General features: G+C 45.4%; 1 protein-coding gene across 1 annotated transcript; it reads right to left on the minus strand.

The window, feature by feature from the left end:
- Positions 1-8442: 8442 nt before the first annotated feature.
- On the minus strand, positions 8443-27790 carry LOC134513831 (protein ELYS-like; the record flags this gene model as incomplete). The annotated part of the gene is made up of 24 exons (XM_063331005.1): positions 27670-27790; positions 26697-26950; positions 24819-24999; positions 23803-24010; positions 22970-23086; positions 22234-22318; positions 19081-19228; positions 18298-18430; positions 18029-18210; positions 17586-17647; positions 16625-16753; positions 14790-14880; positions 14612-14701; positions 14309-14449; positions 13428-13532; positions 12559-12652; positions 11487-11610; positions 11309-11365; positions 10194-10340; positions 9915-10102; positions 9601-9745; positions 9374-9505; positions 8637-8784; positions 8443-8549 (listed from the first exon to the last, which is right to left on the minus strand). Coding segments are annotated over exons 1-24 (3189 nt in total), but the record flags the coding sequence as incomplete, so codon positions are not given.

Here is a 27790-nt window from a genome sequence, read left to right on the forward strand (position 1 = left end):
AGTAACAGGTACAACTTTCCATTTGTCCTTTCCCTTGATTTCGTACTTTACCCTTTGTTACTTATTGTCAGTTGTCTTCTAGCAGCCAAAATTACCATTGGTCTTCACCTTAGGTACTTATGACTTCCAAACTATTTCCAAAGAAAGGAGCGTACCACGAGTCACAGGCTGAGGATAGATTTTTGCATTAAAAAGCTCCAAGAAGAATAAACATGGAGAAATTACATGTTCAAGCAGAATCACATTCAGCCAAGTCAGGGTTCAGGGACGTCAGTTTTGACTGACGGTAGTACCTGAAAATCCGTTTCAAGGGCCAACAATGCAATGGGCTTACTGACGAAAAAGCTAAAAATATGGCCAGCCGCAGCTGAAGAGATGGTTTCACAAAACATGCTGACTTCCCTGCCACCAAAAGAGAGGACTTGCCGCCGCCTCCCATCTCTCCATCTGCTCCTTTGTTCTACTACCGTACTCCTGTGGCTCACCTCGCACTGCCTTAACAGTGCCTTAGAGCACTTTAGGAGCCAAGTTCACTCCCTGAGCAGGCAGGAAACTCACCCAGAAAAGCAGGTGGTGTTCCACCAGCTTCGAGAGCTCAACTGCCTTGCAGAGACAACCAGCAAGCATAAGAGGTGGCACAAGAAAGGAGGCAGGACCACGCATCGGGAAGAAGGAGAGGGAATTTGTCCATCTCCTTTTTGTGGCAGTCAGCCCGGGCTGCTAGCTCATACCCGGGTGAAACGGCACACTCAGTTTGCAGGGAGGGCTAAAAACCCCTTCACTTTTAGAAAGGACACCACCCAGGACACAGTCAGGCATCTTTTAAGGCAACTTTTAACTCCCTCTTGCACGGAGAGACTCCCTAGCTCTCTGGGAAAGGCTGCAGCTGACAGGCGTCGTTCTTTCATTCCGCCAGAGGTGGAAGCTAAAGTGATTTCAGGGAAGGGTTATAAAAGGGTTTATAAAAGTTATACCAATTTTTGAATTGTTGTTCATGACTGGTTCCATGACATTTTCCCCAGAGAAACAGGAAGCAACTCACAAGCACTGGAGGAGCAGCAGATGGAAAAGTCACTTTCTGCACTCTCGTAGTCGTCAGGTTCAGTGAATTTGCACTTTGCCGGATTTTACTCCTGCAGAAAGAGGATTTAGCGAGTGAGTGAGCAGGTGATTTAGGGAGTACCACCGGGTCAGGTCTTTCCCGCTTAGGCAGAAAGCCTCCCCGCTCCCGGCGGTTTAGGCAAAAACCCTACATTTCATCCAAGCCCTAAGCTGTAGTCTAAAAAGCCACCAGCGTGACAGAGACGGTCTGTACCAGAATCCTACAATCGGCCTTTTTTCACTCAAGTGCAGCCTACAGATTGTCTTGCCGAGTTTGTGCAGATGCTCCACAAGCACAAAGCTACAGCAGAAGGTGAGACGAGGAAAGCATTTCAGCTCTCTACCCCAACAGCCCCCAACAGCGAAGACCCTGTGTCTGATGCAGACCACAGATGTGACATCCCTCTCCATGAAAAAACAAACAAAACCAACACAGATCAGAACTTGACGCTGGAGCCACTTTACCCAGCTACCTCCTGCGGTTATTCCCCAACACGACTATACTTCCCTTCAAGAGTTGCAGTCCCCGTCTACCGTGGCGAAGCTCGCAGCAGTTCCCAAAGGCACTTCTGACCTTACGCTCTTTTTTACCTTGCTCGGTGCACCTGGACAGACAGACGTAGGCGCTGAGTGTCTCAGGACAGAACATACACGCAGCCTTCCCAGCACAGGGAGACAGTGGTGAGCAAGGCACTCCCAGCACACCACACCGCTCGCCTCTCCCAGCACGAATTCCAGAATCCCAGCACCAATTCCAGAATCCCAGCATCACAATGAAGAGAAAGGCCTTCCAGAATCACTGGAGGTCCTCTGGTCCAGCCCCCCTGCTCAGGCAGGGTCACCTACAGCAGGCTGCCCACGACCGTGTCCAGGCGGCTTTTGCCTATCTCATTCTGAAACATACTTTGACAAAGAGCAACCTGACAAGCCCAACTGCAAATGCATTTGCAACACGTGCAACAGGCCCGGCTTGTTGGTGACTCTCTCCTGCCAATTTAAGGCTTCTCTCCACCACACAAGTCAAGCAATACCACACCAGCAAAGCCTTGTCACCATTAGTTCTCTAAAACTGTATCCGACAGCTTCCTAGGTAGAAGGCACAAAATTAACAGAAGCCTGATTATGTTCGTTTCACTGTCTTAACAAAGCAAACCCCAGGCAGATCAATGCAGGAAAACCAGTTGATGCAGCAGGTGAACAAGAAGCTGTCCTCAGCAGAACAGGGTACGGTACTGTGTGCCCAAACGCCTGTGCCAGCTGCCAGCCAAGACCGATACAACCATCCAGAGGGAGCACCTGAACGACCCCGGTTAGCCATACACCCCACACAGGGCTCAGCATTCCCGACAGAATTAAGTCCCTAATTTTTATCAAACCCCCATCATTTTATCAAACATGATCAGGAAGCAATTATTAGATCTGAAAGACTGACGCCACGCTTCCTTTCTATTGGCAGAAGTTCCAGACCTGGAGTCACGGTTTATTAAGGAAGGGCAGAGAGGGGCGTGAGTAACAAATCTTAAAGATGACAAAAAGGGGAAAACATCAGACTCAGAAGACCAGAGGTTCATGGATCTGGCCGCAATGCCCGTTACTGGGAAACTCGCCTGGGCCACAGCAATGTGCTGGTGCTCCCACTCCTTCCAGGCTTCCTCCGGACGGGACTCCCACGTGGCCTGTGTGCTCCGGATCCGCCACTCATTCCCAGCCAGCAGAAACTCTTCTCCCTCCTGCCTGCAATAGCCTTACTTACACTGGGTTTGGGCTTTTGTCTTGATCAGCACTTGATAAGGGAACTGACTCTGAGCAACTGGATGTGCCCACGCCAGTGCTGCACATGAGGACAGGGACCATTTCTCAAAGGCAGAGCTGTCTTCTTTTCTTCTCAAGTTTTTAAAAGCAATGTGTCTGTGGAGAAAAAAACCAAACAGAACACCTTTGAAAAAAAATCCCAAGTCACAGATATTAAGTACTACTCCTGTATAGCCAGGAGCTGCGCGGGAAAACCCGTGATTTCAGCAAAAATCCGGTACTGGTAAACCACTCTTAGAAATCCTTTTGCTCTGAAACAGGATATTTCACCACATCATTCTAGTAAGAAGCCATTTGCTACAGATAGGAGGGTTTTAAAAAAATTAAAACAGTGTTTAAACTTTGAGAGAAACTAAGGGATATTTTCAACATTTCCTACTAAAACTGTTTTATCAGAGAAGACTTTCTAAACTCCATCGTAACATACGTTTCAATACACCATTTTATTGTATTTTTGTTGTATTTTCCCCTAGCCAAATGTGCACGAGGAAACCGCTAGCAGACCTCAGGGTGGGCTAGCCAGTGAGCAGGAGGAAAAGCCATCTCTGGAAAGATGCGGTGTCTCAGCCAGAGGTGAGAGACGGAGCCCAGAGTTGGGGCACAGACGACAGCTGGGCTCAAGGCTCTGCTGATCCTCTGGGGCTCTGCAAATGTGGCTGCGTGGGGGAACCTGCAGAGTGACAGCATGCCTCTGGTGTCACTCGTGAGCTTCAACTGCAACAAGCCAGAGAGGCGGCTTTCTGTGAGCTGCCCCAGTGCAAGATGGCAGGTGGTAAAGGCACGGCCCCGTCTCTGGCAGCCTGCGTAGCCAGCCGCGTTGCTGTCGTGCATGTGTGTGGTGCACCCTCAGCCTTGCTACTGGCCTGACCTGCAAACGGGAAAGCAGCAGCCGCATCCAAGGGTCTGGGACAGAGACACCCCCAGGTCTGGGGTGCACCAGGCCGGGCTCCTGCCGCCAGGAAGGACGAAGCCCCGGCTCAGCAGATTTGTAACAACCCTTCGCTACTTGGCAGACACCGGCATCAAGCTTTAAGCTTCGCAGTATTAAGTTCACCAACGCCAAAAAGAAACCTGTTCTGTACCAGGAAGACTACGGAGAAGAAGTAAACGACTCGTGAGACCCTATGGATTGGTTTCTGCCCGTAGCTTGTTTTCCCCACCAGAAATCAACAACAAAGCTATTTACGAGTGGTTACATGGGAACTGATGAAATTGCAGCAAACAATTTTATTGAAATAACAAGCCTGAGAGTAGTGTTCCACGAGGGGAAGTTCTGATGGGGGATTAAACTGCTCGGTTATCCTCAGACATATTTGCACACCGGGCATATTCTTGCAATACGATGCATGGCTTTATCCAGTGCACTTCCAAAAGGAGAGACGAATTTTATTTCCACCGGTGGAGGTGACCAAGAGCCTCCTTTTCTTGTGGTCCTGAAAAGAAAGAGAAGTATCAAATTGATTTTTTGATTACCAACAGTATTCAGTAGAGGAAAACGTTTTGCAATGTTGGAATTACAAAATCGATGCCAAAGAATTATTTATGGGCTTCTTTGAAGATAGGGTCAAGGCAGAAAACATAGAGAAACAAGCTTCCTTTTGCTTTCGTTCCTTACCAGACTGTCCCAAGCATTCTCACTCAGTATTCGCGTGAGCTTTTTGAGCGCCCCCACGCCCTGATTTTAAGAGGCAACTCTCCCCAGACGGTTTTCCAGAAGGAACCGGAAAACACGGCCAGAAACAAGACGTTCTCTTTACTCGTCGTCTGACCCACTCCTGCCTTCTATGGGGAACTAAAGACCGTAAGAGCGTGGTTTCGTAAGGTGGAATGACAGGAGAGCACGCCATCATTGCAAAGAGTAGCACCCACTTGGCCTTTCCTAGCCCCTCCCTCTTCTGGTTCCAATAGAAAACTGAACCGTGAAGTGGGGAAAACGGTGCCCAGGAGACCAGCAAGCTGGACAGGCTCGCAAAGTCAGAGCAGAACTGTACCGCCAAGGGAGGAAGAGCAAGTGAGGTGGCCAAAAGCTGAATCGCTACCGTTGTTTCTTAATGACTGCAAGCTGGCTCTGTTCAGGGGAAGAGTGGGATTCTTTCCCCTTCTCAGACACTTTTTCAAGCATTTCATGAAGAAGTTTCGCACTTTTCTCATTTTGCTCAGCTATTGTCTTAGTCATTTTCTCCACCGCCTCCGGGCCGGAGCCGTGGCGTTTGCCGGGGCCCGTGTGGGGGCAGCCCATGCCGCTGGCGGCGGTGTCCCTACGGCCGGGCCGTGGCTTTGGCCTGTATGGGCAGAGGCGTGGCTTTCGCCGGGGCCTCTGGGCGGCGCAGCCGCCGTGGGCCTGGCCGATGCCGGGGCCGGTGGGGGGCAGCCGATGCCGCTCGGGCTGGTGTCGGGGCCGGTGGCGTTGTTTGTGCCTGTGTTGCGGCTTGGGCAGTCACCTGAGTTGTTTGAGTTTCTGCTGTAGCTTTCCGTGGGGGGGTTGTCTGAATTCCTACTGCAGCTTTCGGTGGCAGGGCTGCCCGAGTTTCTGCTGTCTTCGGCTTTGGCCCCGGGGTCTGAGTAGCAACATCACATGTCACATCATACTCACTCCTGCACCGATATTTAACAATAAACCAGCCCTGCAACACACTCGGGAAAACCGACAACAGGATCACGTACGAATGAAAGTAACCTTCACTCTCGAAACGGCCCGAAGGTTTCTCATCCCGATTCTGTTACTGTCGCTTTGGCATCATCACCGAAGGGCAAAGTCAACTTTCCCCAGGTACGACCAAGAGCGTAATGAGGAAAAGAATCCATCCCGAAAGTGTAATTAGGAAAAGCCTCCATCACGACATGCCCAAGATAGGCAGGCAGAACCGTTATCCAAGCAATTATTTTATACCTCTGAAGGCAAACCCACGCCAACGTGGCACGCTTAGACCACCGCGTCCAAACACAAACGAGAAACAGGCCATGCAATATATTTGACCGCTTAAACCCCACTGCATCCATTAACTTCATACAAAGCTCTCTAAAGGCACGATACCAGATTTCACGTAAGACCGACATGCTGTGAACTCTCTGTTCTCCCTGAACAAGCTGGAATTCAAACTATTCAGGCAATCTATCAGAGCTGCGTTCGTGCCCCACGTCGGGCGCCAATAAATCTGTCGTGGTTTTGGCCGAATTGGCCAATGGCCGGCGACAGATGCTCCCCCCCAACCTCTCGTACACGGAGACGAGGAGGAGAGGTAGAGAGAGATTTACGAGCTTAGGAGAAACTAAACTGCTTTCATGAAATCCTAATAATAAAATAAAAAGGGAAAGAATGAAATAGATACAGTCCATACAAAACTGGACGAAGCTCCCAGGATGACGTCACCGCACAAACCTCAAATCTCAAATTCTCCTAATTCCGAGTGTTCCTGCAGGCAGGCAGGTGACGTTACAGAAGGCCTAACATAGCCGTTTAAGACCAAATGCAAGTCTGCCATTCTGATTTGCAGTTCCAGTTCTCAACGTAAGCAGTTTGAGCAAACTCTATAAAACTGCAAGTGTAATCACGGTCTGTAAAGCCTTTAACTGGAAAAATCACTAACTACAGCCCACCTTACTCCATCAGTCCACGTGGGGTTCCAGTTCTCCTTCCTGGAAGATATTCTGGGTTCCTTTGCTCGTAGAGGAGGGCGAACTGATCATCCCGGAGATGCAGAGGGAGCTGCTAGGGGTGCGGTGCGAAGGCTGGGTCTGAGAAAGGACTCAGGAGGAAAAAAGACAAGATCCTGGGAGGGCACGTAGCCAGGACAGCTGACCCAAACTGACCAAAGGGATGTTCCATACCCTCTGCCGTCTGCTCAGCTACAAAAGCTAAGCGAGAGGAGGAGGGCTGGGGGGCATTCCTTATTACAACGCTTGTCTCTGAAAATTACTCTGAGGTGTAAAAAGCTCTCCGTCTCCTTCAGCTGCATCACATTCAACAATGTTTATTGACAGTCAAACAACATGCTGACTATGACTCTGGAGAATCCTAGCTGTATGGACGATCGCCCGATGGATGTCCTTCACTTTATCCTGGCGTTGCCGGTGCTGCTTCTGAGGTTGGTGACTTAAGCGCACTATCTTCCACCACCTACAGTTAAAAAAAAGCCTGTTAATGCAATAGTCATTACCAAACAGACTGACTTCACACTCACACAGATGAAACTGAGGACAGTGAAATGCCGCTTTTCCTTTCAGATCACTGCTGGGTGTAAAGTCAGAAACATACAGTGTACTCTCTGCTACCGATGACAGCCTCTGTGTTTAAGGGACGGAGAAGAGAGTGTTCAGTGTACGCCATCGCGTGCCCCGTTTCTGGTATTTCTGTTCCTGACTACGATTTGCCACCACTCCTGGACAAAGTGAGCAGTTTTACAATGCGAGCTGTAGCCACAACTGGCAGAAATCATCCCATTGCAGTACTTCCTGCACTGACGACAAATGCCCACACGGCGACCCACTCTGCATCTAACAGGGTAAAAGGCAGCGATGAGAGAAAAGCTGAAAGTTCCAGTCGGCAACACTTTGTCCAACTGGCCAGCCCTCACATCCGACAGCTCAACCCTGCACTTCAAGGAACCGCTTGGACTGCCTGAGACAACACAGTATATTCTAAATAGCTCCACCTCGTCTTTTCCCGTTCCCTGTGCTGAGCAAGTATTCGTTCCTTCTAGATCCACGTGAAGATACTCGGGGTTTTACGGTGAGAACAAAAGCAGTAACCGTTACTTATTTCCACGGACTCGGATGGTCGGGATAATTGAATCCACGTGTAAAGACCTTTGCCCAGCCCTCTAAGTTGCAGTGCTAGCCAACAACGGCAGAAGGAAGCAGCCCCTCAACAGCAGTCTCCATAGAATCAGCTTATTTTCTTGCCTCCCGCCTCGTCAAAACTTGCTAAAGCGATATATTATTAGCAACACGCCATGCTTCAAAACTAAAGTCAAGAAATACTAGTCTGCGTAAACTTTCCTTTTATGCTTACAAATCTACGAACAAGAAAGCAGTAAGCAGTTTGTCCTAAATTCAGTGAGGGCCCACAAGCCAAAACCAGGCGCTTACATCTACATCAGTACCCACCAGTTATAACGAAAGCAGAAACACCTTCACTGCACTGCTACGGGAATGACTGCGGAAGCTTTGTGACCTGCTGCCTTCTTCCCAACCCAAATTTTCCATTGACTCCCAGGAGGGATTTGCGTATTCCCAAGTCCAGCCCCGTCTTCTCTACAGTGTTGTCCTAAATCCCAAAGCCGAGACGAGCTGAATAAGTGAATGCATCTAAGGTCTCTTCTTGTTCCTGTCTCTAGTGAGGGACTGGCGGGTGCTGTTGAAACCCAACTGCTTGCTCTCCTGTTTGGATCTCAACAGGTCCCATTTTAGAAACATCCTCAATTTTAGAAACATCCTGCTGAAGAAACAGCACGTTTAGCAGCTATAAAAACGACAGCATCTTTAAAATCCACCTTGTGAGAAACCGGTTTTCTCCTTCATTCCTGCCCAGGATTCTTTAATTCTGGACAATATTTTCGCCAGAAAATTTGGTCTTCGACGCACATTTCCTGCTTTAGCTTGTTTTCTTACTGGAGTTAATGGCTTTGGTCTTGAGACTGGAAAGCAAGAGGGGGAAAATTTCAGCCTGGTGTCATCCAAGTGACAGGGAATTCTCCCCTCTATTTCCCCCCGCTACAAGTTACCTTCTCTTGAGGCCAGTGCAGGCAAATGGTAAAGCTTGGCTCTCTCTACGGCCAGCTGCCTTTCAATTCGTGGAAGGATCTTGCCATATTGGGCTAATAGAGAATTTCTGGCAACTGCTCTGTCGGTCAAGCGATGATCGCCGTCGTTCTGATGAAGGAAAAGCGGAAAGCAAAAGCTTAACTAATTACAAGAAGTTCCTTGCACAGACCTCTCCGTGCTGTTTCGCATTAGTGAGCAGATTTCCTCTACGGGTGTGGGAAAACACCTCCACTGCACAGAACAGCGGCAAGTTCTACCCATCCGCACACACCGATTTCACCTGGTACTTTTAGCAAAGTGGAAGGAAGACTGGAATAGCAACAGAGCCTACAACTTGAAGTTAAAACAATGCTGGCACTCTGCAGAACCTTCTTCTGATACGCCTGTTATCACCTGCAATTTTCTGATATCACCTGCAATTTGCAAACGACTTACTACATAGCAGGCTTTCCCTTGTTCTTCCTGAAACGCCAGTGCCCTGAATATACGGGACAACTGGAAATTACCCTGGACAACATGATGTGAAGATTAAAACAAGCAAGAAAAAGCGACCTACGCACACCACCTGGCCGCATGACAGTTTTCAAATGCAGGACCTACGACTTCCAAACCACCTTAGAAGTTTGAGTCACTGGAAAACTATGATTCCAGAAAACAGCAAACGCGTCACAAATCCAGAACACAAGTTCACGCTTACCATAAGATTGACATTCATGGATTGATTCAGCTCTAGTGCTGCAATGTAGTTGGCACGCTGCAGATGGTAGACTAAAAGGAATTCTTGATTCTGAACACCAGCACTGGTCCTTAAAAACTTCTCCAAACACTCCTATGAGAAAAAAAAAATCATTCCAAAAATCTGTTATGGCTCTGCCTTTTCTCTTTTCAAAGAGACGATGAACATTTTTCCTTGCTCCCACTTACTTGTTCGGTGTCTGTGAAAGGCAGCTTCAGCAAGTCTTCCATCAGGCCCATCTCCCGGCACATTTCGTACATGTGTTTTAAGAGGTCTTCTAAGTTTGCCTGAGCGGCATGTTGGTGCAACAGACCCCAAGCCTCCACCATGCACCTGTAATTAATGTTTCACACGTAAAGGGATGTTAATAGCATAACCAAAGAGATGCCCCAAGAGTCTTGTACTCAAAGTTTAAAGGAAACTTAGGGGATGATGATTTCTATTCTTTGTTCTCCATTTTCACAAGATTTGCGTGACAAAATGGTGGGGTGTATTTCTTTACCTATTGGAGAGCAACACAGTGAGGAGAAGCTGCACTTCCCCGCTGCTTGCCGTGGGTGGCCTCATCAGCTGGATGTATCTGAGGGCTTGCCCATGCTCCCCTTGGCACAGGAGGGACTGAATAATTCTCTTGTGCTGCCATGACGCCGTTTTGATTGTAGCGGGATGAAAGAGCAGGGCCAGTGAATTCTGTACAAGTTAGAGATCGGGTTTTAAAATCATTTTCTAGATTATAGCTTTGTACTGCCATGTATCTCTAACTCAACTCTACCATACTTACTTCGTAATCATTGTGATCTAGAAGCCAAAAACCTTCAACAAGCTTAACAAGTCCCCAAGGCATGCCAAAGGCAGTTGCAAAGGAGTCGACTGAAGTCTCTGTCTCACTCGGAAAGGAACGCTTGATATCCAGCAGCAAGTAAATTGTCTGACATCAGGTATCTCATTAAGGCTAATCAGTTTGTAAGACCAAAACTTTATCACATTACCTTTAGAAAAACATAATGAAGTAAGAATATAAAAGTGGTAGGAAGCAGAAAATACATTCAAAACATTGGAGCATCCAACGCTCAATTATTACAGCAAATAAATTCCACAGTTGGGTTTTTCCCTCATGTCCAGCGTCTATAAAACAGTGTAAATTGTGGCATCCTTACAGTACAGCTCAGCTCCGAATGATTAAAACTGGATTTAAACCAGTATGCGGGTCACTCATTGGTAGCGTCATTTTCTCTTTCTGACGTCCGTTTTTAGGGACATCATCTAACGAGACAGCTCTGGGCTATAAGCGTTTCTAAGCCCCTTGCTCTCTAGGCTCCCCTCGCGGGTTAGGCAACAAACAGCAAAAGCAAGGCTGTGTATTTCAGCAGCTTAAAAATTAAGTTTCTGCCCCATGACTTTTCTCTTCTCCCTGTTGCTTATTCCGTGTGCCTGCACTTTCAACGGAACCAAAGCAAGCACTGTGAGCTGCGCTGGAAAACCCGTGATTTCAGCAAAAATCCAGTACTGGGAAACCACTCTTAGAAATCCTTTTGCTCTGAAACAGAAATTGTTTTATAACCCATCATGGGTGTTTTAGAAAATTTTAAACGGTGTTTAAATTTGGAGAAAAACTAAGGACATTTTATATCTTCAACCCTTATTACTAAAACTGTTTTCTCCCTATCGGAGAAGTCTTTTGCAACAAAACGTTTAAGAAAAAAGTCATCAAAAATCCACAGTACAAAGAAATAAAACAGCGCTTCTGTCTACAACTTAACGCTAAACTAAATGTTTTCACTTGCATCGTCTTTGAAGCATAAATGAAAAAATGTCATGAAACAGGTCGGCGACCAACACTGAAGAACATTTATGTGCATCCCCTGGAGGTGTAATAAAAATAACTAGAAAGGATACAATTGCGTGTTTGCAGTTTTCTTCAATGCTTTCTAGCAAATAGAGATCCAGCAGTGCCTGAAATGAAAAATTAAAAGTTCTGAAAAAACGCCTGTCTTCCCTAAATCATTGGCTTTTGGGTGGGGTTTGGCGGGGAGGGCGGCCGTTTGTTGTTGTTCTCAGTGAACAGGACACTCACATGCAAACTGGCAGGCGGGTATTTCCCAGTTCCTCCTGCATCTCTCCGCCACAGCTTCTCCACTTGGTCTCCTAACTGGGAAACCATTCCATCAACCATCAAGCAGTCCGAGTCCCATTTTCCTCTGGAACAAAAGGTAGCAAGGATTTGGACAGAGTTAAACACTAATTCCAGCCTCCCGGTGTAACGGCTTTCCTCCAGTCTTCTGCTGACTGCAGCCCTGCCCTTTCATCTCCCGATGGCACAAAGCAGAAAAAGGACACTAGAGGCTCTGTGCTTCGAAGGAACACACGAGCCTGTATGTAAGTTACTTGAGAAGTAAGCCAAGGAAGATGAACTTTGAAGTCAATACCTCCTACCCTGCAGCTTCCACCTTAACTCACCTTGCAGCCTCTTGGTCACAGTGCCATCGCCGAAGCTTGGTCAGCTCTTTATTCAGTTTTCAGTACAATTTCCAAAGAAAAACCTATTATCGGCTAATCCAAGGCATGCCGCCTATGTGCTAGGCAGCTAGTCCAGGAAAGAGAGCTGACGTTAGCAAGTGACTTCTATCCGACAGCCAGCAGAGTGCGAGGCGTGCCAACTCCATGTAACTCCAACCATCTTACGAAATCACACCACGTACTTGGGAGAAGGGGACTTAGGCCAATACAGTTATGACCCTCTATTACCAGTCAAGGACGGAGATGATTGTTTGTTAAAAAACACGCTTTCTTCTGCTTCCAAAACAATTGTTCTGTGAACACCCTGCTTTGCTGAACTGGAGGTGACTGATCCTGTCCTAATCACATGGCCTTTTTCAGTAGTCAGAAATTATACACATTAGCCAATGAATAAAGTAGACTCCCGAAAAATGATGATACCAACCAGTGGTACTAAGCAGAGGTAGATAGCACCGTTTTAACACAGGAAAGTAACCTCTCTGTTCAACAGAACACACGTGTCACTGAAGTCAAGAGTATTGCTGGCAGCGGCATTACGCATAGCCCATGCAACTGTTGAGATAAAAGCCATTCCCTTCCACTTCTGAATTTGCCGTGGAAGTGTTCTAGAGTCTTCCTCTAGCTCTTACCTTGATAAATGCTCAAGTTTCTGTCGCTGACCAGTACAGCAGCTCTCAATCAGAGGATAATTGTAGAAAGGTCTTGACAAACGCGTATCGTCATCTACAGGCAACAAAGTAGAAGCAAGTTAAAGCAGTCATATCACACTTGTAAACGAAAATTTTTGCCTAAAGAGACAGAAGATCGTACAAGCTAAGCATCAAGAAGCCTCCAACTCTGAAAGAAGCCAATCCTCTTTCTGCCTTTGCTAAAAGAACTCTAAGAGACAAGACTCAATTCCTTCTTGCCCCAAGTGCCGTTTCAAGGTTACAGTTCACGCAGCATTCACAACGTGTAGGGTAAGCTGAAGTTCACTATAAAAAAACCCACCCAGTTCTCAAAGGGAATGGTTTTAAAACCATTGTTTAAAACAATTGTTTGTGAGACAATTAAGGCTGACAATGGAATTTCTAATCCATCCAACTAAAGAAGGATTTCCAAGGTGTACTTTCTCCTCAAGCAACTGATAGAAAGTTCAAAACATGCAGGTAATGCTCTCACTGTAAAAACAAGCATTCCGGTACTTGTTGTTTAATAGTACTTTGTTTAAAATCTCAAGTAGTTCAAGCTGTGGACACAAGCAGCGCCGTGACATCAGGGGTCCATTGCTATTCCTAAAATCCACCCAGGAAAGAAACTGCCTGCCTCATTCTATGCTGTGTACTTGACAACCAGGCAAAATCTCAACTTCACCCACAGAACTTCAGCACACCCTGCCACTGAACCAGCACGACTTCTTCCTGACGAAACCGTTACAAAAACATGGCTAAGCATGCGTTCGTGGGAGTCACTCACTGGATGGTCGCCTTGCTACAAACGTATGACAGGTCACGCTTACCTAAACCCTCTGGAAGGAGACCGGATCGACAGAACCAGATGACCACTCGTGCATACAAAGAAATGAGGCCGGTTACCGCTTGCTTATTTGTCACGTCTGCAAAACCTGAAAAAAGGCAGGAGATGATTAGCGTTATGCAATTCTGTTCATTTTCACAAAACTCCCTTCATCCTACTAAACCAAAAGTATAAAAATAGCACATTACAAATCTTTGTCTTTGCGTTTTTCATGCTGTATCGCTTTCTTATTTGAAGAAAAAACCCACTATCACCACCAAAACAAAAAGCAACCCCTATAAAGAACTAAACTCACTAAAGGCTAAAATAAAAAAAAAAAAAACAAAACCCCAAAGCCTGAACTACTAAATGCACGCAGGAATAAGACATCTGTTTCTCACGTAGCAGAGATTCTTCTGATAGCAAAGGGATATTCTTTTCTTTTCTCAATAAGCCAAGAACCATTTCTAAGAGAAAAAGCTGTAGAAACTCAAGTAACTTACTTTGCATGTTACTCGTTTACGCTTCCTTCGTATTGTTTAGCAATTTGCAACACGGTGTCTGCATGCAACTAGAACTTGCTAGCTAAGAACTCAAAGGAATAATTTTCAGCAATACCACATTCGGTTGCTGTAATTTCAGCCCAGTTGCCTACTAAGCTTCTCTCTGGATGTAGCCTCCCCCACCCCCTTGCATGAGCTCCACCATAAACTGTTGCCCTGAACTCCATGCGTGTTTTCTGGTGGTCCCAAGCGCTCAGCTTTAAGCCCCTTCTCCCAGCTAAATGTGACTGTCTTCCAATCCTCAAAAACAACAAAAGCCCATGTTGCCACAATTCCAAATCTTAATAAAACATACCAAAGATTTTGTAGCACTACTACAAACCTTTTTCAGTAAGCTCTTGTGCTTCTGTGAGAAAAGAGTTTAAGACCGTGCTAAGGTTGCTCAAAAGCAACTGGCAGCGCTGGAGAGACCGTAATGTCTGGGCGTCAATGAAGTTGCAAGAGCCATCAAACAGCGGAACACCTTTTCAAGAATAAATATTAAATCGTTAGCCGACAGAGCAATTCCAGAGTTTCAAGGCGCACTTCAAGGACCGCGTGCAATATCCTATAGCGGCGTATTACTGAGGAAGCTCAATCAGAAAGAACGACTTTAGGTTTGCAGAATGACTACACTAGTACTCACAGATTTGGTCAAATTCTTCCTTTGTAGAGATCACTTGGTTCCATGTCCACTCAAGAACAAACCGTAAATTACCAGCAGACCTTGGCTGCTCTTTAAACAAAGAGAACAAAAAAGAAATGAATCAACAGGCTCCAACTCAAAGAGGTACCACGTAAAAAAACAACGTTCCAAGTATTACCTTCAGATATCCAATGTTTAATGCATCCAGTCAGAAGTCCCACAGAACCTGTCTGGACAGCAGCTGACAATACTGCTTCCAGCTGCTCCTCCTAAACGTAACAGACAAACTCAAATGAGAATCTTACCTACTTGCACCATGTGAACCATCAACAGTAAATGTTTCTTTCTAACTGTATACTCATTCAGACATCACAAAGTCAATCAGGACACAGGCCAGGAATGCCACGTCCTTTCTCTTAATTCCAGCCACAGGCTGGACTGCTCACTGCTCTGAGGAACACATTAACACACTTCTCCTCTGACATTTCAACTTACTGCAGCCTAATTCTAATCTTTCTTCGCGTGCCTCTGCATTACAGTCTTCACGTACTGAGTTCCGACTTACTACGTCCAGAAACATCCTCTGCTAATACGCGTTACACATCTGTGCAGATAAGTTTGCCATCAGGAACGCAGGAAGGGGACAGGACAAACACAACTGTGCAACGTTTGCATGGAAACAGTGAAGCTACGGCCAAGCAGCTTTCTAGACCATGAAGACATGAAGCAGTTCTGACACCCAAAACAGTACGTTGGAATTTTGTAACGTGACAGAAAAGAAGCAAAACATTTACATCCTAATGGTTTAAATGTTAGGCTCTTCAAATACTGTATTATAGTGTAGTGGTAATCCTTACAAGGATAAATCACAGGTATGCACAGACGCGCGATATTAAGTAGTAGCTTATCTCAGCTGGTGTTCTCGTACTTCTCTCAGGTGAGAGGACCCTTCATAAGTTTTTACTTTGGTTTTTGGGATGGGATTTGGTTGGTTGGTTGGGTTTTTTTAAACACATTCAAAAGTATCTTTCCCCTCTAGGCAAAATCATGACATTCAAAGCGACTTCTACACATGTAGAACACACATGTGATATTGCCATCTTTTTCTGAAAACTGGTTTCAGACAAGGAAACACACCATTGGCCAGCTTGCCAAGAAATGTCTTTGAGCTACCACACTGTGCAGAAGCGTTCATGTCCTAACACACGTCCACAAATGTGGTGACGAATGCAGGAGACAGGAAGAGGAGGGCAGCGGGAAGGCTGCTCTCCCCTTCCTGCTGATCGCTCCAGGGAAAGGTTGGTGCATTGCAAATGGAAAACCTATGGCAGGGGGAGTGAAGTCACTGTGGTGGCATAAAGCACATAGAAGGTAGCGAGTGTCATGAGATAAAGGTGATTAAGGTGTTGCAGCTGCAAGAGGGCAGTCTCAGAGCAGCAAATTGGGCTACTGCAGCACAAGGCAGAGGCTACAGAGGTGAAGATCCGCCCGGAGAGGATGCAGAAAAGCCTACCGATGAAGGGAAAACGAGGGCAAGCCGTGAAGAAATTGCCAGGGAGAGCTGACAGCAGTAATCCTTTACCACAGCCCACTTCCTTGGAAGCAAATGATCACGTACAGTGACAGTGCAGCAAGCCGACGTCTGCAAGAGCTCGCATCCCAGTGAGACGCCCCCATCGTCGGCTACTGCACTGAACCACTGCTTTGAGAAACTGACAGGGATGGGGGTTGCTCTGGGGGACACATGCGTTATGTTGGGCATGACCAGCACTGACTGCACGCTTCCTTGTGCGCATCTGTGTGTGGCACCGAATTAAGAGAGGGGTCTCTAAAGACAGATCTCTTAGGGCTGTTCCCAGTCAAAGTCGCTACTTTGGATCTAAGGATACGGTTACTTCAGCTAGCTCAGGTCAACACCTGTATTTCAAATTGGAGTATCGTGTCTTGTAGCCCCTCCAGCCCTGTCAGACCAGATGGATGTATTTCCCCCTTGATTCCCTCATAGGCACTCACCTGACTCAAACTGGATGGCTGGACGTCAACTGGTCTTGGAGACAGCAAGCCAGCTACAAGACACCTATTGTAGCTCTCCTGAATGGCTTCCCATATTGAAGGGCCAGATTTCTTCAAAAAATTCAAGGTCTGAAACATCGATCGAAAACCACAGATTAAGACAGCATTGTTATTCCGTCACTACGCTTCTGGATAACCTCTAAAAGGAAGAATCTAAATGTTCACTGACACCGTCAGACAGCCTGAACCACTAAGATGCTTTAGGTTAGCAATCTGCGTAATTAAGTCTTTTCTACCTTCTCTGTCTATACACAGGCCTTGCTCTTTCCCTCAACACTGACACAAAATACATTCTATGTAAGCTCAGCTAACATGCAACTTCACGCTTTGGAAGATCCTTTCTATGCCTATTCGTATGGAAGCCGATTCATGTTGGAAACATTTAGTGAGCTGAAACTTCACTCAAAATTATCTGTCACAATCTGTGCCGTGGCTCAGAAGTTATAATTTGGCCGAGTTTGGGAGAAAACAAAATTTTCACTCCTCAAACAGTTATGTCATTTTTCATTTTCTCCATTCCCTCCTTTTTCAAGAGAATTGGGGATCAAAACTCTAACTCAAGACTATGCAGGCAGTTCGACTGAGGGGCAATAAAGAAGTAACACCTTTCCCCGCCTTCTACAGTGGTTTTGTTCTTGCTCCTGGAGCAACGTCGCATTCCTTTCTAGACATTCAATCCCCGATCGTGCTTCAAGAGGAGACAACGGCAGTTGTACAGTCCCAAGAGGGGACCTAAAACATTACCATTTGCATACAACTGGCGACAGGATACAATTGCAACTATGCGTGTGGACGGGCAGTATGAGCATGAAACGGTCCCTAACACGGAAAGCAGTGCAACAGAAAACTTAGAAAAGCTACATCTCCTGCCACTCGCAATAAAGATACAGTAAAAGATCACCTCCTTCTGGAAGCCGGTGCAAGTCATGTGAACGACTCCGGAGGTCAGCAAGCACGTACCATCTGCAGAAACAGGGAACGTTTGACAACCTTCCGTACTCTCACAGTTATGGCATGACCAGTTTACATTTTTTACACACCGGTATCTAGAAACATATAACTGAGTGCTTTGAGCTTCAGTTCACAGTCATTTCAGGCTATAACCAGCACCACTTCACCGGCTACATTACAAAAGCACCAAAACTCAGCCGGCTGTCAGATATGTTTCACAATACTAAATACCTTGTCAGTACAACGTGATCAGAGTTGGGTTTGGGGGGGACTGGGTGGTTTTTTGGTTTGGGTTGGGTTTTGAATGACAAACAATGACTGAACAAGAGAACCAATGAATGGCATTTGACCTCATTTTAAGCTTATCACTCTCAAAAGCAGTGAAATACCTACCAAAGTTATAGTTGCCCGGATGAAAAAACCGCTCAGGTGGTGGATAAGAAGGAGGAACTCCCCGACTTAGACTCCGCTCATGGACCAGAATATCCAAAAGGAGCTTCGGAGAAGTCACGCTCACTACGGTATCCAGCGACCACAGTGCAAAATAGGGGCACTCATGAGGGAATTCTTCCGGCCTTAAAGAAAACAAGCGCGTAAGCTAAATGCCGACATTCAAATGAATTATTGGCAGGCATATGGAAAACTACTGAAGAAAAATCTACCTTAGCGAATCTGGCATTTGAGCAGAATACCAGCGATTAATGTCAAATACACCCAGGTAAGTAGATGGTTTTCCCTGACCGTACGTATTCACTTGCCAACTGAAGACTGAGACACTGGTGTCAGGAGACGTGACTGTAAAAGACAAGACGTTGTTTCTGACTTGTAGAAAATACGATAGATCCGATAGTTTTAAAACACCACTTTCTATTTTGGCTTCATTCTCTTCTGTCACTCGTGAAACACAACCCTTCCTAAGAGTGATTACAGTAATTACGGAATAGCAAACATCTCTGTGATAGGTTTCAGTCACACTGCCCCTTTTTCTTGTCCCCTCGTCCAGATCACTGGTCAAGATACTAAAGAGAAGTGGCCCCAGTGCAGTGCCCTGGGGAACAGCACTTGTGACGGGCTACCATCTGGATGCAGATGCGGACATCGGTTTGAAGAAGGGAAAAAATTCTGGTAACATTCCTAAGCAATGGAGAGTTTGAACTTCTTGTTCAAAGATGGCAGCTGGAGGAGTAAAACGACTGACCGTCATCATACAAACGGCCCCACCATACATCGCGATAGCATGTCAGCAAGCATAAAATAAAACCCACTTTTTCCCTTAAAGAAGTCCCACATAACTTAAGCATCCATTTTTTCTTCGTAAATAATCCCAACAATCTAGTCTATGCAGATAGGCAAGACTTTCAGACTGTGGGGACAGAACAGCATTCGTTGCTTAGGTTCCAAAAGCACTTCTTTTAAAATCACCAAACACGGACATCAGAACAAACCTTCATTTACGCTATCCTCTCCGTCAACGTCGCTGCGGAATTTTTCGACAGTCTGGCAGCTGATTAATTTAGTACTCATCTGGCCTCTCAAGGGAAAGACTCCACCCGTGAGATCTAAACTGAACTTTACGCCACGGTATTCCAAACCCTGGGGGAAAAAAATCAGAGAAGACAGCAAAGGTCATTCTAAGATAAAAACATACATTATGGCTAAATATGAAAGACAGTCTAACAGAATAGGCTTATTATACTGTGTATTTCGCATGAGCCTATTTCTGATGGTAAATAGAAACTACGCCTGACATGCAAGAGAATGCAGTGTCAAATCGTAACGGGTAAGTTTGGCTGTAAAGGCTTTGCACTTTTTCAAAATTTAGAATTTCCCTAACATTCTTCAGATCTAAACATGTTTTGCAGAATTCCTTGCGACATCCAAGAATGTTCTTTATAAAAATAAATATATCGCTACAAAGAGATATCTAAAATGATGCAACACACATGCATGCAAAGCTCTTTGCTCCATGTCTTGATTGCAGAACTGATGAAGTTAGAGAAGCCCCAGCATTCGAGCAGCTAAAGCTGTCAAGAGGTATTTTCTATGGGCACACCACCAGAGTGACCGTGCACCCCTCTCTAGTTACTGTGAGAACTTCATACTGATTAGCAATCTTCTTTCAAGCCACGTAAGCTATGACAGCTCCTCCTCTCATCTTGTCAGAGACTAACGGGTGAAATACCCCTCAGCTCCTTCACCAAGCACAGCCAACAGCAAAAGGGAAAACCAGAAAGGACACGGGGTGCACGTGGCCAAGGCTTTTAGCATCACGAATTACTACACAGTAAACAAACTAATTTTGAGATACACAGAAACCCCGGCACGATTGTGTTGAACCTCTGATAGTGCCATTTTTTAAGTAAGCGTGAAGTGAAATACCATCTTTCCAAATACAGCATTCATTCAAACTGTCTACCATACAACACATGAATGGGTGTACTGGGGACAAATAGCAGCTCTATAATTAAAAAAAAAAAAAAAAAGAGGGAAAAAGAAACCCAACCCACACAACCCATAAACTGATAACGCCACATTCTACCCAGGTTTCCTAAACTTGCAGAGCTCTGAAACGAACTGGCATGAGACCACACATTCCCGTATGATCTCATAGGATACATCTAATTCACCTAATCTGAGAAGAGGCGAGCTTTCTCTTAATGATTCCAGGAAGTGTTACAAATAAATATGAAGGTTGTCTAAAAAGAAAAATTAAATAATTAAAAAAAGTCTTTCATAACTAAAAAGAAAATGCTTCTGAAGCAAAGCAGTGCATTTTAAACTTTCCACGCCGGGCAAAGTCATTCTAAGGAACTCCATTGTATGGGAGATGTTAAGTAATGACTCCATTGACTAGCAAAACACAAAAACAAGTTTTCAAACGAGATGCACTGCTCAAACTCTGATATCAAAGTAGAGAGTGTATACTCTGCCCATCCGCAAGCATTGTGCAGAACGAGGGTAAAGATGCGCTCTACGATCGTGATTTGATGCACCAGATTTAGCAACTGCTGCGACAGTACAAAAAGGGTCTTTGGAAGCATTACTTAAACATACCTTTCTGTTTAATTACTTAAGCAGACTTAAACCAGCCTTGAAGGCAATGGAGACGAGAGTTTGACACGCATATAGAAAAACACAGTACCACATGTTCCATAAGTCCTATTTGTGACTCTTACCATGACACACAGTCAAAGAGGCACTGCTTCATAGCCTCAAACCTAATTCCTGGAACAAAAAGCACTGCTGTATTGAAAAAGTCTTTTGAGCTCCTATGAACTCTATCCAGTGAACAAGGATCAACAGTAGATTCCTCCTTCTTTACTCAAACTTGGCCTAGCAAACGGGAGACACTTAAATTTTCTACCCCTGAAGATGGACAAGAAACTTGACTCAGACAGCCATGCAGGCAGACAGTCATGTAGTACTAACCAATCTGTGACTACAAGGAAGTGTTCTGAGACTAAAAGTATCCGCTGTGGAGCACAGGTCCCGCACATCAACAAAGATAAGGAGATGGCATCCAGCACGCGATGAATCCCTGGAAGATCCTTCTACTTGGTCACCGTGATAGATAATGCATTTTAAAGAAACACCACCTTTTCCAAACACCTAACCTCTATCTATGCAAAAGCAACAGTGCCAAATGAGGAAGCACCTTTCCTACACATAAGCAAAACACTCAAAATCTAAATTAATCCAAAAAAATCAACAAAAACCAGCGTACCACGATACAAGAGTCACCCCTGTTTCGTTCCATAGCTATTGAGAATATGCAAGAGAAAGTACCAAATCAGGAGGAAAGACTTGCTCTGAACTAAGATTACTGTCCCATCAAAAAAGATTTTGGAAGACTTCCAGGCGTACAACTGAATGGAATTACACATCTAACAGATGCGCCTTGTCTCTGTTAGCTATCTGAGATGCAATGATACCTCACATCTGTATTTTAAACGCATCCTCTTGGAGCCAGATCTAACATTTAGGTACACTCTTCTGACCAAATTACATATTTTCCTGGCTTTAAGAGTAGATTGAATAGGTCACCCAGCCAAAAAGAAGAACGAGTTATCTTTACAGCTACTAAGTGTCAGGATCAACACTGAAGAGACACTGTAGGTGCATTTCATGTGAAAAGTCCGGCTGACAAAGCTCTAAGGGAAACCAAGAATATAAAACTGAAGATCAGCAAAGACTAGAGTATGACTGTATTTTAAGAAAGGGAGAGAGACAGAAGCTTATTCAAGTCCGAAGCTTGGTTAAACCAAGCGATTCAAGGCCCAATCTTCTCTTCCTACATGCCATTCATTTGGTATTTCAGAATAATTTTATTTGCAAAAGCCGCGTCCTCTTCAGGAATTTCATTTATACGGGCTCTTTGCAGATGAATCTAGCTGGAACACACGACACTGCAGTATAAAATGGTACGCCTTCTTTCCAAAAGGTATGGACAAAGGCCGTGCCCAAGAAGACTCAGCAAAACATGATTATTTTTTCAGCCAGCTCTGAAGGTTGATGGTAAATCTCACCCCTGTAACTCAACTGATACTCCCTTAGAGAAAATTACTATTGTCTGCTTTTCCCACGCGTGCACCTCTTACCTCATACATGACTTGTCCTGAGGCCACGCGTTTTCTGTCACCAAACGCTAACTGCAGCAGGTGTAAACTCACCACATCGCCTTCGCTGAAAAAAGGATAAATTATGAAATTTGGTTACAAAGCTGCTTTATAGTCCTCACTGTCGTGTTAGTAGACCTAAATGTTTTCTTAATAGCATGCTCCTGCTGAAAAGAACACCACCTCTTCCCAAAACATGATCATCGGCCACATTTAGCCACTGAAACATGAAGGAGGGCGTTTTGACACTAACAGCTTCAGGCTGCACTGGCTCACCAAGGCTCCACAGACTGCTGACGCTGGCACAAGGCCATCGGCAATACTGTCACCGCCGCCTTTAGGGGCGGCAGGCTGTTGTGTGGGCATGTCTGGTGTTCTAGATCTGCAGCCTCAACTGCTCCTAGTGGTATTTTAATACCACGGTGTGACTATCAAACAAATGATGAAGCGGTCATCGAGGAACAAAAGCAAACCATTTGGGAATGCGAGCAGAAGAATATGGCCACTGTTGCTTTGCATTCCGACAGAAGGCAGGAACTAGTAGGTCCCTCTTCACGTCTGGTAAATCCTGTAAAAATTGCATTCTAAGTTTAACACCTTCCGTACCGGAAAGAATCGCAGACACACAACAAATACACATGTTCAACTGTATGGGAACAAATATCCTTAAAAAAAAAAAGAATTAATTCAGTGGCTGATAGTTAAAGTTTTTATTCACCTTTCCTGCGTAGACTGAACAGCCCACAAGTAGCAACAATTGCGAGGATCATTCTCCGGCTCTTGAAAAGTGACAGCATAGACAGGAATCCTCCCTCCTTCAAGCTGAGAGTGGTGCCTACAGGTTTAGGGGAAAAAAAAAGCAAAACGAAAAAGAAAAAAAAAGGTGAGCCTAGTGGCCCAAACACAGGTAGTTTCTCGTTTCTTGGACTACGTCAAGCATTGTTCTTCCTGACTTCTGAACCTTACTTGTACCTCCACACTCTACTCTTGCCACCTAATTATTCCTCCACTGTCTATTTATGCATCCAACAGCTTCTGGGGAGTCAGTGCAGATCTGCTGAAGGGAATCCCAACCAGAAGTTAGCCAAATATTTCAGGTGAGATTGCTCTTTCGGCCAAAGCTGACATGCAGGAAAGAATACATTTTTCAGGCACAGGTCAGCTATTGAGTTTTCATGTCTCACTAGTTTCACCCTGGACACTTTAGAGAATATCGGCACCAAAATCACATCACTGACATACTTCAGCCTTTCAATGGATGCCCCAGTTGCAGTAACCGGTTCTGAAAACCCCAGGAAGCATGCTTCCCACAATTCCTCAATCCACAGGCACAATAAGGAAAACAATCCTAGTCCACTGGGGAGAAGGCGGACCACTTGATCCAGGTATGACTGAAAAGTTATGTCAGAAGAGGATTTCTGAACGTGCCAAGATTATACTCATACTCATTTCACTCCCTGAAAAAGTTCTCTTTACATCCACATACTTCCTTAAGCAACAAATCGAGAGCCCCACACCTCCAGGCATGGCCAAGTGTAAAGGCCTACTTACTCTCTCTTCAAAGTTTTCATATTCCAGAGCGACAGGTAGCCGTCTGAGAAACCCACAACGAGCTGGTTGCTTCTGCTTATGTAGCACAGGGCTGATACTGCTGTTCCGGAAGCATTTTGTAGTTGAAAACAGAGACGTCTCCCTTCGCTGGTCACAGTTTCTCTTCTTTGTGCAACTTCAGCAGGATTTTTAGTGACAACTTCTAGATCTACACACACAAAACCAAGCAATAAATGAATACGTTATGCCATTTAGGCTGCATTTTAGGCACTGACGTGACAACCCCTATCATCTAATGCTACCGTGCCAGGCAAAATAGCCATTTACGCAACACTTTTTTTTGCCATTTCCATTACTTATGTCTTCAAAGAACATAAGAACTCTCGGATCAGACAAGTATTCTCACTCACGTTTGAAAGCTGCGTAAAAGCGTAACCTTAATAACTAAGCCAAATTCTTCCTGGACTCTGAAAAGCAGGAGTTTGGGCCTCGTGATGAAATTTGAAGTGGCACCTCGTGTTTGAAGTGGCACCAATTGCTGAAGCTGCTGTTGTAATAGCCAAAACGGTGTATGCAATCTGAGTACACCTATTCGAGATTTCATTCATCCAAATGCATGGGTGTTGGTAAGTGGGGTTTATTTTAAAAAACAAGCCCAAAATTTGCCCCAAGTCAATTAACACAAGCAGAAGAGCATTCCCGGGAAACAGGGCTCCTCCAACACAACTTCCTACCAGGCGGCCGCACCGGCTCACGTGGCAAAATTCCTACACCTCTCTGGCAAGAATCATAGTGGCACAGGGATCTTGGTGGGAGGGGGCATTTACAACACTGCGAGGAGCAGTCAGACGCTCCCAGGTTTAATCAGGTCGGGACTATACGATGTCAAACTGCCACCTGTAACCAGTCGTCAGAAATGTCTGACACAAGGGTCTTCAAAGTGGGATGCATACTGTTTCGTTAGAAGACAGAAGTTTTCTTGCGTTTAAATTCATGTGGAAAAACTGCAGGCTTACCCAATGCTTCGATATCATTCTGAGTGCAGGAGCAATCATCCAAACTAAGGTCAACCAGAAGCAGATGGCCAGCATCTGTAGCCACTGCTGCCACCCCAAAGAGCCATCGCAGACTCTGATGGAGGTGCTGAGTGCTCACGCTGGGTCCTCCGTGATTCGCTATGGGTTCTATAGCGGTTACCTACAGGAAAACTACAAGTTACTATTTGAGCTCTTTGACAAGCTCAATAGAGAAAGTAAATACAGGAGCATCAAAGCATTGTTTGCCATTAGATCAAGAAAAGAGACAAAGACAAAAAAGCCCCGTACAAAAACCTGTTACTGCCTTCCATTTACTAGATTTCCTGCGGGTAAGTGACTTAACTTCAACTTACATGGGGCATTCTATTAGTACAGCTTAGCAATTTCCATTTCCTACTTCGCAGTAATTAACTGGAGGAAAACACAGAAAATCAGTTATACGCAAGAAACTTTATCGTATTCAAGGGGCTTAAGACAGACAAACACAACTACATCGAGGTCTCCCACCGCTCACAGCCCACCAGCACCGCGATACAGTCTATGCCTTCTTTGACAAACAGGCGTTAGGATAAATCAGGGCTCGAGAGTCAGACGAGGCAGCGGCCAAGTTGCATGGGAGACACACCATTTCCATGGGAGCGAAACGTATTTAGAAAGCGTTGAAGGGAGAGACCAGCTTAGTAAAATTCACACTAGTCCGCATTTAGAAGAAAAGTAACAACCACATAAAGGAAAAGAAGCTTTAAATGCACACCAGCGCTTTCACGAATGTTGAGAAAAATGTTAAAAGCCAGCCTAAAGCAGCAGCTTCTCAGATAAAAAGGTGACTCCACCTAAAGGAGGAAGCGCACACTGCTCTCTCACGTGCCCAGCAGTCTGCACGCAACTGTCTCACAAGGCGAAGACAGACCTTTCAGCACACGTTGCAGCACATCCCAGGACAACACTGACTGCTAGAGCAGAGACACGAGCACACAAAGACTCCTGCGCTAAAGCTGCACGTATTTCTCTCTCTCAGTCACCCCAATACGAATGCTTACTACTAGTCATCACACTGTAGCATTACAAACAAACAAAACTCCACCTGTATTCTAGCAAGTCAAACCAAAGCAGCTGATGGAAAGCTGGCTAAGAAGTTAGTTAGTTAGTTGTTGCAGATTCTAAGATGATAAAAATGAATCTTGATGTTCTATTGACTGCCACCGATTCTTGTTTACATTAAGATAATGAGGCTAGGGGACACACATCATTTGAGTTTCTGGGTTACAGAAGACAGAAAACATCAGCAACATTACACCAGTGTGTCCCATCTACACAAACACACTAGTCAGAGAGCAGAGATTCAAGGACTGCAGGCTGAAAGGTGACCTCCCAACAGCCTGTCAGATAACTCACTAGAGGCTCTTTTTTCCTCTCCTAAGTCAACAGAAAAATGTGTTCTCCTCAGCCTGCTTGCTAGGCTGAGATTCAAGGCAATGTGTCGAAGTCATTTACAGCACAACTATGGAATTCTGAGCCATTTTAAAGACGGTATTTCTGATGGAAATCAAGCAATTAGGGCCAAACAAAGGTGCTTTTCAATGCCTTTTTGCGGAAGGAGAGAATCAGGTAACTCTGTGCTCTACAATAAAACCAGAAAACTTGTTTTACTCTCAGTAAACTCCAACAATAATGGCACATTAAGCCCAAGATTTTACAGCAACACCGTCTTGACTGGATACTCTCAAGTGACAGGATGTTAACGCACGATAGAAAAAATACCTCCTACAAAGAGACGCTCCAAAGCTTGTCCTAAAACAGGCCTACGCAGCACCTAACAACATCAAAGCTTCGTTTCTCCAATTAAAAAGTACCTACCCTCCCGGGAAGAACAACTGCTTTAACCACTCTTGAGAGTCCAAGGTCGTACAGACAGAGAACACTTCCCTCTGCGTCTTCCAACCCAACCAGCAGTCCAGTTCTCTTCTCCCAGGAAAACTCCTTCACCACACGAACAGTGGGAGGCTGTTCATTGACTCCACTGAAACGGTACGCAGAGAGCCGCTCTCCTGTCACACAGTTCACCACCTCAAGGTGAGGACCACGTGCCAACCACGCCAGGCCGTTTCTCCCTGTGAGAGAAAAGAAAGAGGACTGAAGCAAATGTCCAACGGAAGACTAAAAACAGCTGAAAAAAAATCACAGTGCCTGCCCCTTTCCTTCAATAAACGTACCTAGCAGAGGAAGACCGACCTACCTCATTCTAGTCAATGATTCAAAATCACCCGTTGAAATCCCCAAGCAATCCCTCCTAAAATTAACCACCTTGTTATTTTGCATTTGTACTTGTCATTCCCGCACCGAAGAATCTGGGTTGTTTGCGATAAAGATGACAAGGTCCTGATCGACAGCCTTTATACCATATTCGCCTTGGTTTTGCTAGAAATGATCTAAACGCATATGGGAATACAAGTCTTGGAGCGTAGAGGAAGAATCGAAGGCATTTTGTTTCACTGAACTACTGCCAGCCCAAAGGAAGTATGAGCTCAATTCCTGCATTTACACTCAGGTAGATAGATTCCACCTGGTCTTAACAGAAGCCTAGACCTCCAGATAGGCACCCAGCTCTACTGTCACATCACCTGGAAAGTCCACTTCAAAGTTTAACTATACTCACGTTTTAATATTAGCATTTGTCATCGCTGAAGCACCCTTTTTGTTCTCTCTCTCTAAACAGGATGCCTCTTAACAGCACCAACCTGACACAGCTGATACGATGACCTGAGGCTTCAGGTAGCCTCCAGGCAAGAACAGCTTTATACCGAGACCAAATTTAAAGGAAAATGCTCACCTCCAGAAAACCTCCCGCACAGCACAGAGCCGAGGGTTCCCTCATCTTCCCCAAGTGCCTGAAGAGTCACCTCTGGAAACTGCAGCAGACTGCTCGTTACCTCAGCTGTTAGGTCTCGCAT

This window comes from Chroicocephalus ridibundus, chromosome 3, assembly GCF_963924245.1.
Source record: "Chroicocephalus ridibundus chromosome 3, bChrRid1.1, whole genome shotgun sequence".
Classification (NCBI taxonomy): Eukaryota; Metazoa; Chordata; class Aves; order Charadriiformes; family Laridae; genus Chroicocephalus; species Chroicocephalus ridibundus.